The sequence below is a fragment of the Lepidochelys olivacea genome (genome assembly GCF_965140295.1).
Source record: "Lepidochelys olivacea isolate rLepOli2 genome assembly, chromosome: 9".
Taxonomy (NCBI): domain Eukaryota; kingdom Metazoa; phylum Chordata; order Testudines; family Cheloniidae; genus Lepidochelys; species Lepidochelys olivacea.
The window spans coordinates 27,037,041-27,056,520 of record NC_140419.1 but is presented as its reverse complement, the minus strand read 5'-3'; the positions used below and the strand labels follow the sequence as shown (position 1 = coordinate 27,056,520).

General features: G+C 40.5%; 1 protein-coding gene across 6 annotated transcripts in view; it reads left to right on the top strand.

Annotated features, from left to right (window-relative positions):
- The window catches only part of LOC311525804 (arylacetamide deacetylase-like), a 149,319-nt gene extending 131,044 nt beyond the window's left edge, over positions 1 to 18,275 (top strand). For 5 of the 6 annotated variants that reach the window (XM_084638183.1, XM_084638185.1, XM_084638181.1 and 2 more), the window contains 4 exons: positions 7,677 to 7,899; positions 10,024 to 10,093; positions 14,858 to 15,029; positions 16,293 to 18,275. In XM_084638183.1, coding sequence (XP_084494309.1) covers positions 7,677 to 7,899; positions 10,024 to 10,093; positions 14,858 to 15,029; positions 16,293 to 16,901 — 1,074 coding nt within the window. In that variant the 3' untranslated portion in view covers positions 16,902 to 18,275. The remainder of the gene's footprint in view (positions 1 to 7,676; positions 7,900 to 10,023; positions 10,094 to 14,857; positions 15,030 to 16,292) is intronic. The other variant, XM_084638182.1, reaches the window with a different exon arrangement.
- The last annotated feature ends 1,205 nt before the right edge of the window (positions 18,276 to 19,480 follow it).

Sequence of the window (19,480 nt, the reverse complement as noted above, 5' to 3'; positions counted from 1 at the left end):
TTTAACTGGTTACACCCATTAGAGAATTCTCAAAGCTGATACTTGAGTCGTGGAGACTTTTGTTTGAAACTTCAGTTAGGTTTAAACATCCTCAGATAGTGATAAGAATAAAGCAATCAAGTTTTGGTGAGCCACATTTGAGGTTTTGTTTTGGATCCATCACTCTTAATTACACCTTTAGCTTTTAGTACAGGGAGGAAAAATGTAAAGGCACACACTACCCTCTCCCTGGTGATAGAACCCATGGGAGAAGAGAGAGCTCCAGAAACTCCATTTGGCTCACCTTGCGGAGATCTTGATGCATGCTCTCAACAATGGGAGAGATTTGAGAATGGGAGAGAGAGAAGGTTTAGCCTCTTAATCCTGCAGATCCTCTGGACCAAATGGAAAAGGAAGCTGGAAACCTGCAGAGTACCAGCTGTTCTGTTGTGTTGCTCAACCTCCTCAGAATTTCTGGCAGCATAGCTCCCTCAGAGGAAATGCACTCATTGCCTCTACTTGATTGGCATGTTCAACTGCCCATCTTGAGAGAATAGCAGATGCTTAGGGGACAGCATAAGCTTCAGAGAGGAGGAAAATGCCACAAAGAGACCATTGCCCAGTTTCTGCTCAGACCTCTCTCTGAAACCCTCCAGAGGCCCTGCAGTACGGAGCTGGTTGGCATAGGTGTACTTCTGTGGGTCACAGTGAGTGAAGCAGTATGAAGTTAAGGAACCACTATTTCTCCTCTGCTACTGTTCTGGTGTTTTTTATCCATTTTAATGTTATTTGCTCCAGTGGAATGAAGCAAAGAGCTCTTAAATATGAAGTCTGTGGGCAGATTTAAAAAATAAACTGACTATAACCTGAGACGCATATGATCTTTCTGAATTCTACTCTAAATACAATTCACAACAAGGCCTTGCATTTCTATACAGCTTTCTCCATCAGCTTTAATTCTGCATTTTAACTATTTCTTTATAATTCTGGGGTTTAACATAGCATCAAATAAACGTCTACCTTTTTAAAAAGGTGTCACTGGAGAACACTCTTTTGAAAATTAAAGTTTATTAAAAATCCAACAAAGGTACCTCTTCATGTGTATTTTACCACTGGCAGAATCCTAGAAATTAAAGACAGAAAAGTCCTGTTATGTGATCTTATTCAATCCATCTGCCAACACGGTATTGCTTTCTTCAATACTCCTGAGCTTTGTTAAATGATTTGGATTAAACCCATCCAATTATTGAAAACCATATCTTACTATTAAATCAGAATATGTGATGGTGGATCCTTGGGTCTATTTAGTAACATTAAAATGTGAATCTAAAATAGCTCCACAAACATCAGTGAAGCTGCATGGATTTATGTTTGTAGTAATTGAGATCAAACTCTGGCTTGCTGGGCTAAATTCAGCAGTGACTTAAATAGTGATGCAAAAGTTGCATGTGTGGTGTAAATTGATTGTAAATGTGTAAGTGGCAAAAGTGTCACTTGCACAAAATGCCAGATCTGTGTACGTGTAAAATGAGTAACTTACATTTGAGGATGTGGAAGTTGCTGTGTAGCAGGAAAAGTAACAACCTGAGGGTATAACAACATTGGAGAGGCCTTCATTCTGCCAGAGGGATGCTTTTTCTGTGACACTTCTCTTCAGTCCCCTTTGCACGTAAGTTACTCATTTTGCACATCCAAGTTAGTATAAATGACACTATTTTATTGCTTACACCCAAATTCTGTATGTCACTGCCAAATGTGGCCTGTTACCTACTTGCAGGTTACTTGGGTATCATCAGTAATTGGTGTCTAGTTTTACTAATACTAGAACTATGGTGATGTGGTTGATACCAAACTTCCCTTGGGGCCAAGGTCAATGAAGCACTTGTCATTCCTGTGAAACAGGTCATGGAAGGCAGTTCCATTTTCAGGAGATGCAGAGAGCCAGGAGGGTTCTTGGTCTCCAAAACTGTAGCTCACCTACTCCCCCTAAAATGATGATGTTGCAAGTAACATTTGCAGTAGGAAACTCTTGGAGTTTCTTCTCTTCTCCAGCCCCTTCTTGTGGGCGTTTCTCATAATATGGAAAATCTGATCCAGATTACATAGACTAAATTATATAAAGTAGTGCTACCTACCAAAAGGATAGTCAGTTATTAAAATATAAATCCAATAAGTGAGAGGAGAGAACAAAGTGAAAGAGAATAAGGAAAAATACTGACAAACTGCACTTCTGGTCACACAACTGCACAACCACCACCCCTGGGTCAATGAAAACAAGATGGAGGAAGGGAACCTCTATATAATTCTTAGCATGAGTTCTGCTTTCCAGATCATATATTAAACTTTCACAATAAACTGCAAATTCTGCTACTTGCATGTAGCATGATTATGGGGGACACCATTTTCCAAAGTTTAGTAATGAAGGAGACAGTTAACTCACAACTAAGTTATTGCTAGCTGTCTCAGTGGCAATTAGAACTACACTGTAATGGCCACAAATCATTAATAATACTCACTTTACGGTCCAGACTATATTCGGGTCCTTCAGCTGAGAGAAAATACCAATAACTCATTGCCAAAATGTGCTACAATTTCAGGGAGCTGGCACATGATATGGAGACAGCATAATAATCACTCCACATAATTGAGATCAGAATCTGGCCCAATGTCTCTCCCTCAGCCGCCCCCTCAGAATCACTTGTGATAAGCCTTGTATGATAACGCTTAGATAGTGTCTAATTCTAAAAGAGGCTGACTTTAATTTCAGAAGCTGAATCCCTGATTTGCTTGCCAACCACTGTGGCATTGCTCTGTTATTCCATTGCTCATGTTTCATAATCTCATCATGTTCTTGCTAAACATTTTAAAGCAACATAAGAACTAGGTTTCAATATTTTTAAAACCCAGAGTTCCACTGGAAGGGGGGGTAGGGAGGAAAAGCAAGTGGAAGAAGAAACAAGCCAGAGAAAACACAAGACAGATTTTTTAAATAAACTTATATCCTCTCTGTTTACACTGTGCATTCAGAAACAGCACAGAGGAAACTTTACATCTGCTGTACCTGAATGTTTGATTTTGGAGAGATTAGTTGTAGGATGTGTGTGTCAAACACAATGAAGAGTAAATAGGAATGCTATAGCTGTGACTGACATAAATACTTTGACAATTTATTATTTGTGAAATCCCTGGCTTCTGAACTGAGATGTTAGACTGGTAGTGAGCAAAGAATGTGAAATATCCTGTGCTTACCACTGACCACTTCAGCTGGAGAAACCTGTTTGTTTTTTCAAAAGACGTGTGACATAACTGAGCTACTGCAGAAAATTCAGAATGTTTACATTTATATTCATGTGGTATGGCAGAGAAAGGGAAACATCATGACTGTGGCCTTTCCCCAACTGTTACACCAGTGCTGTTACACGCTTATCAGTCCCAAGCCTTAGATGAGCTGGATAAATTTCATTCCCTCTGTCCATCTGGGATGGCAGTTCTGCTGGCACTTTTCAGCAGGATAAGGAATAACTCTGGTGTCTAGATATTTCTATCAAAATCTACTGAACTGGCTTATAAAAATGGAAAGTAAATTATCTTACCCTTCTGAGGAATGGAATAGAATACTAAGTAGCTGATGCATTCATTATCCCAGACAGAATTGGAAAAGTGACAGAATAATGGGCAAAGGGCACACAGGTCTACTGTGATGTATATTAGAGATGTTTCGGATCTTATTATTCATGCCCTGTGGTTGGCAGACTACTTAAATCAGGCAAAGAGAGCATTACACTAAAGGCAACATTGAATCAGCACCACAGGTAGCGTTCAGTCAGTGGTTCTCTGCAGGACTGGGGAGAAAAAATCCTGTGTATAACACATGATTGGCAAGGCAGAAATAGAATGCTGAAACAGAGTCAGCCTGGCTGTCATGAGCTTTGTCCCAGCATATAACCTTACAGGAGTTACACATGGAAACATAGTGAAGAATCACATAATTCTTTGCAGTACTAACGATATATATATTTCTAAAATCAACTTCTAAAGGCTTTTCAAATGTTCTAGAAACATTACCATACACGTACTTTAACTCTCTGAACTAGCAGCAAGAATGCTGTGACCTAAACTTGCATTTCATCACTAGATTCAACCACCTCTTTCAGAAGATTAGATATAACATCTAAAGAACAGCAAGGGCATACATAATACTGTGTACACTTTTCTAAAAGTGTACACAGGGAGAATTTTAGGGTTGTTCTCCCTCAAAGGTTGGGTCTCCAAAATCCTCCCGGCTTTTGAAGCCATTTAACTGAATGTGACAGAAATAATGTATTGTCTAAGATTGAGAGAGGACATACACCAATCCCATAACTAGATACCCACAGACCTTCAAAGCAATGATAAAGGTGATGTGTGCTGAAAAGTATGTAGTTCACCTGCTGGGTTTAAATATCCTTGCACCAAAATGAAGAGAGTGTTTTCAGATAAAACATTTTATCAACAAATGCCAATTTGTGAAACCCAAAACTTTTTGTGGAAATGGAAAGGTTTTGGCAAAAAAAAAAAAAAAACGTTGGGAAGGTTTCTCAGATCCAGGATGTAATTCCTGGTCAAAACAGGAAGGAGAGAGAGTGACCCCTAGGTACCCAATAACCCAGTGGTAAGGTTGTTCCCATGAGATATGGAAGAGACAGGGTCAAGTCCCTATTCTGCCTCATTTGGAGCAGGGACTTGAATGTATGTGTCTCACACAGAGAGTTTTGTTCTGCACCAAAACAAAAACAAAAGAAACCTCCCAATTTTTCATGCAATGAAATCCTTGTTTTCCTAGTTAGGAGTAAACTTTAGTCCTTCATATCTGCTTTCCAAGACCATGCGGAATAGCTCTGTATATTCACAGAAGATGTGTTCCAACTGGAAAGCCACCCAAACTCACAGGAAGTACACTGTGAAGGCAGACTGCTCCTCAGCACCTCTCTATGCCACAGTGATTGTGCTACGGACGTTTTGTGGGAACCCCCAGAGAGGGGGTGAACTACAGAAGAAGCAGTGAAATTAGCCCAACTTTCCCTTGAACTGGTGGCAGAATTTTAACAAGACATTCCTATAAGACCCCAAGTGTCTCTTCTAGCATGTTGCCGCTCTCCCTACCTCCACCTGTGTAGGAAAACATCTATACAGAGAAGCTTCAGTGGTGTCTGGTAACAAGGGGAGCATAATTATATGGCTCCCAATACCATAATATCTGAACTCCCCACAGTCTAATCTATTTATCCTCACAACACCCTGGGGAGTTAGGGAACTTCTTTATTCCCCTTTTCACAGACTGGGAACTGAGGCACAGAGACGCTAAGCATCACAAGAAGACTGGTGGAGCAAGAAGTTAAACTTGGTACTCCTGAGTCCTAGGGTAGCGCCCTAAGCACTGGAGCATCCTGCCTCCCTGCTGTTCCCAGCTAAGAACAACATGCCCTCCCTTTTGGCAAACGTTGGTATCCACCAAACCAGAGGCATATCCACCATCATGAAGTCCTTCATTCTTAATTTCCTCCTGTTGTGGGGAACAGAGACTATTTCAAACATTTGGCAGTTACTGATTTATTGTTAACCAATTAACCAAAAAGCGTCATAGATTTTAAGATGATTGTGATCAACTAGTTAGTACTGCACTATATCCTGGTCTTCTACTTGCTCCTGCAATGGAACCTCAGGGGCAGCCCCCGCAGCAACAGCAGCTAGTATTCCTATTACTCCTGAGGCCCCCAGTGGCACAGATCCATTAATTAGCAGTTTGACTTTAAGCAAGGTTGATATAGTTTCTAATTATTAGATCCATATAATCAGCGGAGGATGAAGGCCATTGCTGACCACTGTCAGCTGTACCATTAAAACAAACAAACAAAAAAAAAACAAAAAAACCCCAAACCAAGACCATAATAGCATGTTGCCTGCTTTCAGATATCTGGAAGCTATGGATATTTTTAGATCCAATGCCAGTTCTGTTTGGTTTGTATTGTTAAGTTACTCTTTTGCTGTGTCATTGTCCATAAAGTTTTTGTGTTTGCATGTAATAAAAAAGACAGTGCTGGTTCTGGGCAGTTAAGTAAGTCAGAGAGATTTATGGTTCGGAATTTCATTTTAAACACTCCTGGGGGTTGAAACTGTCCTAACAGATAAGCTTCCAAGAGCTATTTAAAATCTATTTACAGAATGTTTGGAGGGAGAAAGAATGTGGGCTGATATGTTTCAGGCACTGTGGGATGCTGGTAGTGAAAGGTTATCTACTGGATCTTCTGTTTCTGTTCATCTGCATTCCTAATAACCGCAGTAGTGTTCCCTCTCCCCTAATATGAATCTACAAAGCATGGAATGTTCCCACACGGGTAAGATCCAAAGGCAGCAGCTCCTTTATGACGATTGCTGCAGAATACTGTATGTATTAATAAGGAAGGGCTACTTTTGATGGAGCGATTGAGTGAACTAGCCTCTTTGTCTCTCCACCCAGAGGGAATTTCTTCTCCTGTCAGAGAAGGTATGGCTTCATTTAAAATTCCTATGCCTTTTGGGTATGGAGGAGAGAGCCACCAAAAGTCTCCCTATAAATTTCCTGCTGCTACCTCAGGAAGGAGAAAAGGCTTCCACTGGCCACATCTTCCCTCTTATCCTGTTGGCATAGAAGGCCCATCTCACTTGTAATTTGTTTGTTTTTGTATTGATTCATGTGGTATTTTTGTGCATTGCTACAGAAATGAAGGTATAAAACATGTAATACATGTAGACAAAATAAAATAAATATTCAGGACCATATTGTACCATCATTTTTTAAGCAGAACTACAATGAAATCAGTAAAGAGTTTCCCTTCATAACTGATGGTATAAAATGTCCCATGCTAATTAATATTCAAATGAAAGATTTGAGTTCAGTTTATTGTACATCCATTTTTGCCATTACAAGACACCATGAAAAGACAAACCATTTAAAATCAATATTTAAAAACAGAAAGGCTGCTTTGGTAGGGGTGTGTGTGTGGTGGTTGTTTTTGTTTGTTTTTTTTTAATTATCTAATTCTTAGGACAGTGATTTCCAGCCAGTGCCTAACAGTACATGTCCTTCCATGTTTTGGGAGTAGGTCTCTGATCCTGGGGTCTCAAAAGGGCACAAATGAATACCAGACATCAGTCCAGTTCCAAGATCAACTCAAATCGTTGCTTTGTTTCGGGGCTGCAACAGCGCCAAACAGGCTGTTCCAGCAGACCAGGCTGCCGGGAGCACATCAGCATTCTAGCCACACCACCTTCACCCTAAAAGTCCAGCTCCTGCTCTCTGTCTTAATGGTAATATGCTTGTGCGCTGAGTGCTGGGTGCTGGTGCTCTGCCCACCTTCCATTCAGTTATGAGTTTTGGAAGAGCCTAAGTTCCAATACAGATGACAGCTCAAAAAAGAGATGGGGGAAATAGTGGGCAGTGGGTGGTGCACCTGGGGACCTAGTATGGCAAACTGATACAGTGGCTCAAAAAAGTTGGCAACCACTAGTTTAGAGAATGAATTCAGTGGGAGAAGGATTAATGGCAAAACTCCTATTGACTTAAATAAAGCAAAGGACGGCCCTTATTGTACATAGCCTGTACTGTACAGGTAGGATTCAGTCTATACTTGATGTACTGATGTTAAAACTTACTTTGTTTTCATTTCCTTTGACTTTAGGCTGAGTTTGCTGAGTGGCTGGGTCTGGTGCACTACATGGAAGTTCTGATGATGATCACAAGTATAGAGTATACTGCACCAATATCAGATGAAAATGTGACTGTCACTGACACAAAATTTAACAATGTTCCAGTCCGTTTGTATGTACCCAGGAAGCAATCCAGTGAGCTGAAAAGGGCAGTGATTTACATTCATGGTGGAGGCTGGTGTGTAGGAGGCTCAGGTAAGTCCAAGGACCTCTTCTTTTCACTAACAAGAGTCTTGTACAAAAGGTCTCACCTACTGTTGTAAGGTGTTAGTTTTTTGTATACGATATTGCCTTCTAGTCACTGGCCCACAAAAATGATAAGGGACCTGCTACTAATCACAGTTGTAATAGCTCGCTTGTAGCTCAGGTGACACAGGTCAATGTCTTTTGAGGAGAAGAATAAAGGTTCTAGTTCCACATTCCTGTGTATATGATCACATAAATCTTATCTGCAGCACATGGATTTGTTACACTAAAAAACAGGAGAAAGGAGCAAGAATGGGAATAGCCAGGCCCCTCATAAGGGAGAAGAGCATCTAAATGGGGAAGTCAGGTGCCTCCCAAAGGAGGAAATCCTTATGAAAGGCTGACCCACAGATGGGACAGTGCTCATGGTGGAGCCTCATGGGGAGGGAGAAGTGTCCATCACAAGGGAGGGACTGAGTTTCTCTCGGGTTAACTGTGAGTGATGGGTCAGTGTTCATGGGAATGGGCTGAGTGCAGAGGAGAGAAGTGTCCTGGAGTCATCGGGATCTCACAGGGGAAAGCGCAGAGACAACGCAAGGGAAAGGAATGGGAGGTAGAGAGGAGCTCTGGCTACCAGATGCTTCTCCACATGATTCTGCTGTCTCCAGAGGAGGAGAGGGAAAGCAACCACCATCCTCTCTGACAACCTAGAGGGCAATCTGGTATCTTTTGCCACCTACATTGTATTTTGATTGGCCCAGATCCTAAGATTCCCCATGCCTTTTAAGAATGACCATAGAGAGAAAATGGGAAGAAATCAAATGGTGCAATGCAGAGGTTGTTAGGCCCTTATGATTACTTTACATCTTCTGATAGAAGGTACATATTCAGAATGCCAGAATTAGGAAGCATACCTAACAAGTGAATGTGTAGTATATATTGGAGGGTCCCCTTTTCCTCACGAGAAGACAGAGTTATGCATTAACTTATATGTTACGTTTCTTTCACCACTGAGGGTGATTTTAGTACTCTGCGTGTAGGAAAGGCCTGAATTAAGAGATCATTTTCAGAAATTAGAGCAAGAGCCCTGTCTGTCTTGTGTTTTCACTGGCAGGGAAAATGTGTTACAAAAAAAAGAGAAAAGAAGTTGTTACTGCACTCGCTTCTTCAGGTACCACTGCATTAATTGTATTTCTCCATGTCCGTCATGGTTCCCCTGGGGTGCTATGTTATATAAATAAGTCCAAACCACATGTGTAATTTAAAAGGGTCTCTTCCATTTAGGGAAATCTTTTCCTATCAGTTCGGCATTTCTGATGCTGTGCATTCTCCTGGAAGAAGGAAAAGTAGATCTCTTTTGTTTCAGTTTGCTATTGGAGACTATCTCTCTGCTTGTTTTTGCTTAGTCTTCTTCCACATTACTTCCAACAAGGCATTTTAAAATGTTTTAATTTTTTGTGCTGTGCGTTTGCTAGTATTATTTAATTGGAATGATTTCTCTTGTCTCTCACACTCACACCCAGTCATGTTTTCCCTCATCGCAAACATTGTCTGCTTCTTCTTAATGTACTTTATAATCATTTATTACAGTCATTAAATTACCATTTTAGGATGAGCAGCCAAACTGGCATCACAAACAAAAGCATCTATGGCTTAAATTCCTAATGATCACTAAATAGCTTACCTTGCATTGCTCCCTATGTACTAGGGAGGGTGGTTGCTAGTCTGCCAGAGACTTAGACAAATTTCTCATCTCTAACACACATGCAACCCCTTTAATTTCAGCATGGTTGCACACATGTGACTGAGAGATAAATCTGCTCCTCCTTGGTGTAATTTTCATTCCTTTTTTGTCTGTCATAAAATCCAAGCTTTCATGAGTTTAAATAATACATTGCTCTTTCATGGATGTCTTCTTGGATAGTGTTCAAGCAACAGTTGAATCATTTGTTTACTTTGTGCTTCTCGATAAAGTTGATTGTACAACAGTTGAATTGCATTGCTGTGAAGGCACTGAACTGTGGAGATTTTGGAAAGAGACCAGAGGACTTCTGCCAAGAGAAATGTGGAGCTGTTTACTTATTTGTGTATAAGTGCAATCAAATATACTTTAAGTGACTTATTTCATTTCAGCCATGGAGCCCTATGACCTCCTGTCAAGATGGACGGCAAACGAGCTAAATGCTGTTGTCATATCAGTCGAGTAAGAGCGATTCTGTTTCTAGACTGAATTAGGGGTTGGGATAAATGATCCTTTGTTTACTATATATTTGTGTTTTGGGGGTGTGTTTTATGTGGTTAACGATAATTACTTGCAAACAAAAACTGCAAAGATTTTAAGAGTGAACACTCTCCTGGTGGTGGTGCATCGGTATTCTTTTGTGAGGGGGGTGGGTAGCTAAACTTCTGCTCTGTACCCTGTGCAAGGATAATCCCTACTTCTCCAGATGTGCCCAGCCCATAGTTATAGGCACTTTCTATTTAGGACAAATCTTCCCTGCAAAAAAGTGAACAGACAAGAGCCAAGTCCTGCAGATCCCTTTCCAAGGAATAGGTGAGGAAGGAAAAGAGCAGCACCTTTCCTGAATGCTTTCCCTTCTCCTTCCAGAGGGCCTGATCCAAAGCAGCTCATTCAAATAGCTGGAAAGACTTGCATGGAATCCACACCTTTATAATGCCATTACAAAGTGAAATTAAATTATGTTGGCTTGTGCAGGGGGGAGGTAGGGTTGCCAATTTGGTAATATTTAAAAACTGGACACTCTCCGACCCCACCTCTTCCACCCCAGGCCCTGCCCCAGTCCACTCCTCTTTTCCCTTCCCCTCATCGCTTGCTGCTTTTCCCCCTCCTACCTGCATGCCCCACTCTCCTCCTGGGTCAGGAGAGACACCCCTGCAGAGCCAGGGCTCGGAGCTGCAGCTGCCCAATCCACATAGGAGGCAGCCCCGGCTGAGCAGGGGCAGGTGCGGGTGATGACCCAGTGCCTCCCCACCTCCCTCTCCCACAGTAACCAGACTTTGGGTGTCTGGTCAGTGGAGCTGACTAGACGCTGTCAGGTTCCCTTTTCGACCAGACATTCTGGTTGAAAACTGGGCACCTGGCCACCCTAGGGTGATGATGGGATAAGCTGATTTTCAATTAGCTCAGTATTTTATTTAGTTGTGTCTTTGTCTATTAAAAAGAATGGGTCCATGTTCAACAGGCATATACAATATGGGGAAAAATCAGCTAAAGTTTGGAAGCCATTTTTTGCACCTTTTAAAAGGCATTTGAAGCTGTTCTGTTTCTCCTTTTTCATTTTTATAACTTTGAAATATACAGTTTGATTTTATTTAGAAAATTGCGACTCCCCATTTTAACCAAGTTCACACCAGGAATAGATTTTTTTATAGCTGAATTCTATATCCTTGAAGCAAGAGATTTATCACAGGAACTCCATTACTAGGGTGTTGGGCATAGTAGAAAAGCCTACACCCAGATCACTCATTTCTGCAGAAAAGTTCATGGGAAGTATTGCAGAGGAAGGAAGTTTCCATGATCTGCTTACTGAATCTCTCCCAACTACACTTGCCAGGCTGGTGCAGGGGAGTGCAACATGGCATTTCCCTCCCCAAAAAAAGACTGCAATGGCAACCCCAAACTTGATTAAACCCCCATGTATTCATGTGAATCTCTAGAAATCTGCAAGCGGCCAGTGCTATCTGTGTGGAGGCCCTGTGCTCTGTAATAGGTCTGACCCAGGCAGTACCCCACCCCTGTTCTTGGCAGTGCACATCCATTATATTTAATGGTATAAGTAAAGCATAAGAATGGACATACCAGATCAGATCAATAACCCATCTAGCTCATTATCCTATCTTCAGACACTGGTCAGTACCAGAGACTTCAGAGGGAATGAACAGAACTGGGCAATTATCACATGATCCATCCCCTGTTGTCCAGTCCCAGCATCTGACAGTCAGAAGCTTAGGGACACCCAGAGCTTGGGTTTCCATCCCTGACTATTTTGGCCAATAGCCATTGATAGATCTATCCTCCATTAACTCATCTAATTCTTTATTGATCCCAGTTGTACTTTTGGCCTTCACAACATTCCCAGCAATGAGTTCCACAGGTTGACTGTCGGTTGTGAAGCAGTACTTCCTTTTGTTTTAAACCTGCTGCCTGTTAATTTCATTGAGTGACTTCTGGTTCTTGTGTGCTGTGAAGGGGTAAATAACACTTTCACTTTCTCCACACCATTCATGACTTTATAAATCTCTTTCATTTCCCTCCTTAGTCCTCTTTTCCAAGCTGAAAAGTCCCAGTCTTTTTAAACTCTCCTCATATGGAAACTGATCCATACCCCTACTAGTTTTTGTTGTCGTTCTCTGTACTCTTTCCAATTCTAATATATCTTTGTTGAGCTGGAGTTACCAGAACTGCATGCAGTATTCAGTGTGTGGGTGTATCATGGCTTTGTATAATGGCCTTATGATATTTTCTGTCCTATTGTCGATCCCGGTCCTAATGGTTCCAAACATTCTGTTTGCTTTTTTGACTGCCTCTGCACATTGAGCAGATGTTTGCAGAGAATTTTCCACAATGACTCCAAGATCTTTCTTGACTGGTAATAGCTAATTCAGACTCCATCATTTTGTATGTATAGTGGGGATTATATTTTCCAATGTGCCTTACTTTGCATTTATCAACATTGAATTTCATCTGTCATTTTGTTTCCCAGTCACCCAGTTTTGTGGGATCCTTTTGTAACTCTTCACCATCTGTTTTGGACATAGGCTGTCATATGTAATTACTTGAGATAGTTATGTAACTATACAATACCAATGCACCCACAGAACCCAAGGCCTGTGCATCTTTTTGAAAAAGATTGCCCATAGGAAATTCATTATTAATTGTCAAACATGGATTTTATTTTCAGATCACCATCCAAATGTTACTATCAGAGAGCCATTTGTAATGCTGAGCAAACCACTGATGACCATGGATGGCCTAATTACAGAAAACCTGCAGTACTGTGTATTAAGCACACAATAATGCAAACAATTGAAGACTACTTCTAGGATTGCCATTGTTTCCATACCCACCTCTTTGCAACAGGAAATTGGCTTGGCACACCAGACTCCACTGTAGTAATTACATTGTCTTGTAAAACTAACATTAAATTAACAGGCACTCCATTAGATTGTTAAAACTCATGTTAATCGCCTTATACTGTGAATCAAGATTTCCCAGGCACCAACCCCAACTGTCAGCCATGGTGATGTGGCTGTTCATCAACCAAGGGATTAAGTTTTCATCCACAAATACCCTATTTTTCTTTTAAAATCCTCTGGATAAGAAATGAAGGGCTGGGACATTAAATTTGAAAGAGAGCAGGAGTAGGGAGAACAACAGCACTGCTCTGATAGGACAGCATTTTACCCTGTGTTCCTGGATGCACTCCAGGGAAAGGATGCAAAGAGGCTTTTTGCTTTTTGCACACCTCTGCATGCAGGTGAGCAGGATTAGAGGAAGCAATAGGAAGGAATGTATCCACCAATGATCTGTCACCCCAAGAGCCACAGCCAGGCAGCTTGAAGGTTTCCACTGTACATATGCTGCAGGCACTCACAAAATTATTTGTGCTGACTGTCTCTTTTAAGATCTGGACTAAGACTCAGTACACAGCCCATTCGACCAGGGCTCTTCTGAGCCATACTATCAATAGGCTGTCTCAGGGACTCACCATGGCACCAGCACCATTCATTCCCCGCCCCCCACCTAATTTCTAAAACGTCTTTAAAAATGTAAAATACTTTGAATAGTGACAATGGAAAATGGTGCCTTCTTACACAACAAATCTGTTCCCTGTGTGTATGTTCAGAGCCCCATCTGCTAACTTTAGTGACTGAAATAAATTTTTTGCAGATTTTTTTTTTGTTTTTGCCTTCTGGGCCACAGTCTGGCAATAAATAAAGTCTCCTCACCCAACTACTTGAACATAATGCATCCCTGCCCAGGACCTAGCCTGTCCTTCTGGTGTCTTCAGTGATGGACAAGTAGAGTGTTTCACAGTATTTTATGCATTTGGCTAGTTGTCTACTTGGGACAGAGTTGTGCTTTAACTCCCAATAGTGGCTTCATCATTCATGAACTTTGTTTAAATCAATAATCACCCAGAGGTGATGGGATTTTTCTCCATGTTTTCTGTAGCAGCACAATGATTGTAATGAGTGATATATGCTGATATGCAATTATTTTCATTACACAGATCTGTAGAACAGTAACAATGCAATGAATACATTTACATAGCATTAGAATGGTCTCAAAATATGCGCGGGGGGGGGGGGAATTTCTTTAATCACAATAACACCAAACCAATCATATTTAGTAGTACTTCTTACCACAACCCCTGGAACAGAGAGAACATGATCGAAGTGAAACAAATCATTGTATATATTGTAGTCAGCTGGTAATTGCATAACAATGGAAGTTCATGGCTAATTTTGAATACATTAGGGCAATAACTACCAGGACCAGGATTTGTTTATATCTTCAGTGGAATGGAAGGAGAGAAAAGCCCCACTGGCAAAATATTGCCATTTCAACTAACTCTGATGAAAACTTCATAGATTCATAGAATCTCAGGATTGGAAGGGACCTCAGGAGGTCATCTAGTCCAACCCCCTGCTCAAAGCAGGACCAATCCCCAATTTTTGCCCCAGATCCCTCAATGGCCCCCTCAAGGACTGAACTCACAACTCTGGGTTTAGCAGGCCAATGCTCAAACCACTGAGCTCTACACGTGACCCCCAACGAACAAATTTCAACCTTTTAGTGTCAGGTTGAAAAAAAAAATAGGTGGAAATGGTAAAATTTTGCTACTGGAATAATTGTGTGAATTTTTATGAAGATTAGCATCTTTAAAACATGTTTGTTTTGCCAAGCAGCTCCAGCTAGTCCATTTGTTTTTCTTCCCCAAAGGTACAGATTAGCACCTCTGCATCATTTTCCGGTTCAGTTCGAAGACGTGTACGCTGTCGTGAAGTTCTTCCTCCAAACCAGCATTCTCGCACGCTATGGGGTGGACCCAAATCGGGTCTGTGTTTCAGGAGACAGTGCAGGAGGCAACTTAGCTGCAGCAGTGGCACAGCAGGTAGGTTGTTCATATTTTACAGATCTAGAGAGTCGTTCCGCTCATTTTCCTTACCGGGGTAATTGAGCAAAATAGCTCCTAAATTTAAACATCTTAAGTATCTCTGTTCATTAAAGAAAAATATGCCTCCCCGTTAGTTTTCATCTCTATTTACGCTGGTGTCGGTGAGAGCTGAATCAGACATAAGTGGGTAGATAGAAAACATCAGTTCTCAGGTTGGTGACTGTGGTTTTTGTATCTCAGATTGAACAACCTGCCTCAGCGCAATTTACTTGAGTTGCTCTTATTAGTGCTGCCACTTGATAACACTATAGCAGTTACAGATAAACCCTGTAGCTGATGTCACAACGTGCTTGGGGGGCGCCTTCCAAATCTGCATACCCCCGGAGAAAAAAGCTCTACTTAATAATATAATAATTAGTCTCATCTCAAATCGTGCAGCCCTTATTCAGGTGAAACCCCATGTAATGGGGACTTTTTAAAAAAAATTGCAGAATTTGGTCCATTTTGATTAAAGTGCTGCTGCAAAAGGTGATTAAATGTTAGTAACTGGTCAGTATAGTACAGGCTTGTAAGCAGGTTGTTCTGTTTAGTTAAGATATTCTGTACTGAAGTGAAGATGTTACTGCCCTGAGAAGAAATTATTTATATTTTGTAATGTTGCTGCTTTGCTAATCTTCCAAGTTCCTGGTGGTCAGTACAGCCGGGAGAAGGCTAGGATGACATTTAAACAACCATGATGTTGAATTCATTTCATATACTTTCATTTTGTTCTCCATGTGTTAAGGATGCATGAAAGCTCAATTATTAGAGCCCTAAATCTCTCCTCAGATTTAATAAGACAGAGTGGCTAAAGCTTATGTGGTGCAAAATAATTAATGAAGTCTCAAAAGTCTGTGCTTCATAAATCATGGATAGCATTTTTTTACTAGTTAGAAATGCACCAGTGACTTCTAATTAATGCCCTTTAAAGAAGAACATTTTCAGATGTATTATTTTCATTCAGCGCAAGAAAGAATATGGAACTATTTCTTTAATTAGCACTTTACATAGGAAAACCATTAATGCCATTCAAGATATTCTCAGAGCTTTTATACAACAATGTAGTCTTGGGTGACCTTCCTATGAACTTATGCTTTTTATTAATCTGTTTTATTTTGCTTATACTGTAAAATAAACATATTCCGTTTCTTATAGGATCTTCAGTCACTGTCAGGGAACTGAAACTTTTAATTGATTGTGTAAACATTTTAATTTTTACAGCTGCTAGATGACCTGGAAGTTAAAGCTAAACTTAAGATCCAAGCTTTACTTTACCCTGCTCTTCAGACCCTTGATCTGGATTTGCCCTCCTATAAAGAAAATGAGAACAAGCCGATTCTGCCCAAGTCATTGATGGTCAGATTCTGGAGTGAATACTTTACTACTGATGTCTCTCTTAAAGAAGCTATGGCTTCCAATAGACATGTTCCTGCAGAATCAAGCCATTTGTTTAGGTTTGTAAACTGGAGCAATTTGCTGCCTGAAAAGTTTAAAAAGGATCATGTTTATGCCAGCCCCATTTATGGAAGTTCCAGGCTTGGAAAAAAATATCCAGGATTTCTGGATCCAAGGGCAGCACCACTCTTGGCTGATGATACCAAGTTATTTGGCTTACCTGTGACATATATCCTCACGTGTCAACATGATGTCTTGAGGGATGATGGAATCATGTATGTCTCACGACTTAGGAAAGTAGGCATTGAAGTAATACATGACCACATTGAGGATGCAATTCATGGGGCTCTAATGTTTATTACAAGTCCAACTGATTTAGCTCTAGGACATAGAGTAGCAAATAAATATATTGAGTGGTTAAATATGAACTTATAAAGTAAAAGAGGGTATTTAATGCATTTGGCTCTTATTCACTGGGTCTGTATTTGGGAAGAAAAGGGTCCCTGTTGAACATTGTGGATGTGAAAATGCCATACTGAAACTATACATTTCTCTACAATGTTTGGGTTCAGGTTGGCTTCTTGCCTACTCTGGCAGGTGACTTAGGCTGTCTCTAATCTAAGTGCTCTTTCATCACTGGGATAAAAAATCCAAGTACACTCGCCCTTACTGCCATCAGTTACTAGCCTTGAATTTCTCTACACAAGAATACAAGTTCCCCTGCCCCATATCTTTTTTACATCTAACTACCACTCCCCACTCTGCCCCCTTCCTTCCTCTTTCCATTCTATAGGTTCTGCTGCTGACTTATCACAGCAAATCATACTCCCCAAAGTGTCTTTATCTTTCAATACTTCTCTATTACAATCCATGCCTCATAAGCCTGCATGTGTGCTGGCCCATCTTAGTGTCCTTCCCCCGGCCCTTGAATGGATATCAGTGGGATCACTTAACAATAGAATGTTTGTTGTAGCCTATTTAATCTCATCAGTGGTGGTCAGTTCCCATAGTCATCAGTGAGAAACGAGTCTGAGGTACAAGGGAAGGGTGGAGACAAATGGCAGTTCAGGGACCAAATTCCATGGCTGAGGTAAGGAAACAATTTTGTCTAAGCCTGAGAAGCCTTTGTGGCTGGCACTTGTGTGGGTATGTTTCTCCTCTAGGCAGCATTCAAGGAAGCAGTTGAAAACATAACTGAATTTGAATGGCTGTGAATATGACAGCTGTTATAAATATGTAATTAGGTTTTGGTGCCGTTATTAGACTTTGTCTAATCACATTCATTAACTTTTTTGTTTACTGCAAAAATAAAGTGTAATTTAACCGCATTGGATACTGTATCATCAAAACAAATAAAACGCTGAAGATTACAACCTTGCAATAACACCATTTTATGGCTTGTGTTTCTCTTATTACTCATTATATGGTAAGCCTTATGATTTTAAGTTAGCTGAACTTATTCCATTTGTATAGCACATTTTAAAATTTAGGCTTAGACATGATATGGACTCAAACAAGACACAAATCTCAGTCAGTCTATATTGCATGAATAGGCTTTAACACAAACATAAATATTTTGTACATTAAAAATAGTGTCCTAAAGGTTTTGGAATCATGAAAAGTCACAACCCTGAGTTTTTGTTTGTTTGTACATGTGGCATCCATTTGAATATTTATTGATTTTGATGTGCTGGTAACATGCTGTATTTTCTCCCTAAGAAAAACACACGATCTTCAAGAAGTCAACATTTTTACAGCTATGTATAAAAACAGAATGTGTGTGCAATGATTATCATATTTTTCCTTAATTTTTCATTATTGTTATCAAAATTAAACTTGCCTTTGAATCCACCACGATGTACTGTACGTCTTTCAAACTTTGCATTTACAGAAGATTATAAAGAAGCTCACTTTGCATAGATAAAAATAATCAATATAACCAGTTTGGGACAAATCCTATTAGATGATGGACCTCCAGTACTGATTTCAATAGAGTTGTGGTGCTCAGCACCAGGGCTTTGGAGCTGTGCTCCGGCTCCGCTCCCACTCCAAGCAAAAACCTGCAGCTCCACTGCTCTGGAGCTGCTCTATGCTCCAAAGCCCTGCTCAGCACCTCTTAACCATCATGACTCTTGAGGACGCTTATCTCTTCTGAAAGAAAAGTGGTTAAGAAGATTTCCTTTTATCAACAACAAAAAGAAAGTGCTGGGAGCCTGGGATTAAATATGAATTATACTAGGTCCAGAGCTGGAACCCTGTCTGTATTTGGAGAAATGTTCCTGACAAAGCTTTGTACAATGTTGACAACCAGGCATAGCCTCAAGCAAAGGAAGTGGGGTTCCTCTTCTCCAACAGCAAGAGGATGGATGGAACTGAAGAATTCTCTCTTGCTCTCTGTCACTGGAAATTAGTCTATTAAGTTTCGATGTTTTTCCAAAGAATTATCTTGCTAACGCTCACCTACATCTTCAGGCTGACCTTTTTTATTGTGATATAATCATTTGTAGTGGAATTGCCTATACTTTGGTTTTGGAGTAGAATATTGTCATAGACACATCTAAAAATACTAAGGCGTGCTCTGAATAGGCCATATTTTATCCCCATTCGATTATCCTTGCTCAAAATCATATACAACAGAAATTGGCCTTTTCTCTAGTTTCAGCAATAGAAAAAGCTGGTTTCAAAGTGAGACTATAGATATCATTTTTATGGATATTAGCTCAGGGAAGAAGGAAGAGGTGCACAACTAACCACAAACATGGAGAACAGGGAGACACTGAATTTTATGGCCATTGTTACTTATTATTTTTAATTGTTTTCATCCACACAAGCCCCAAGGCACTGCTGATAAAAATGACATTATTCTGACTGAAACTGTTTAGAAAAGGTCACTCCTCATTCAGTCTGTTAGAAGAAATCAAATAACAAACAGAAGAGTGGTTGTTCCCCCGCAGGGACTGAGACTAGGGTACATACTGATTTACAAGGTGCTAATGTCTTAAAGCACTGCTGGT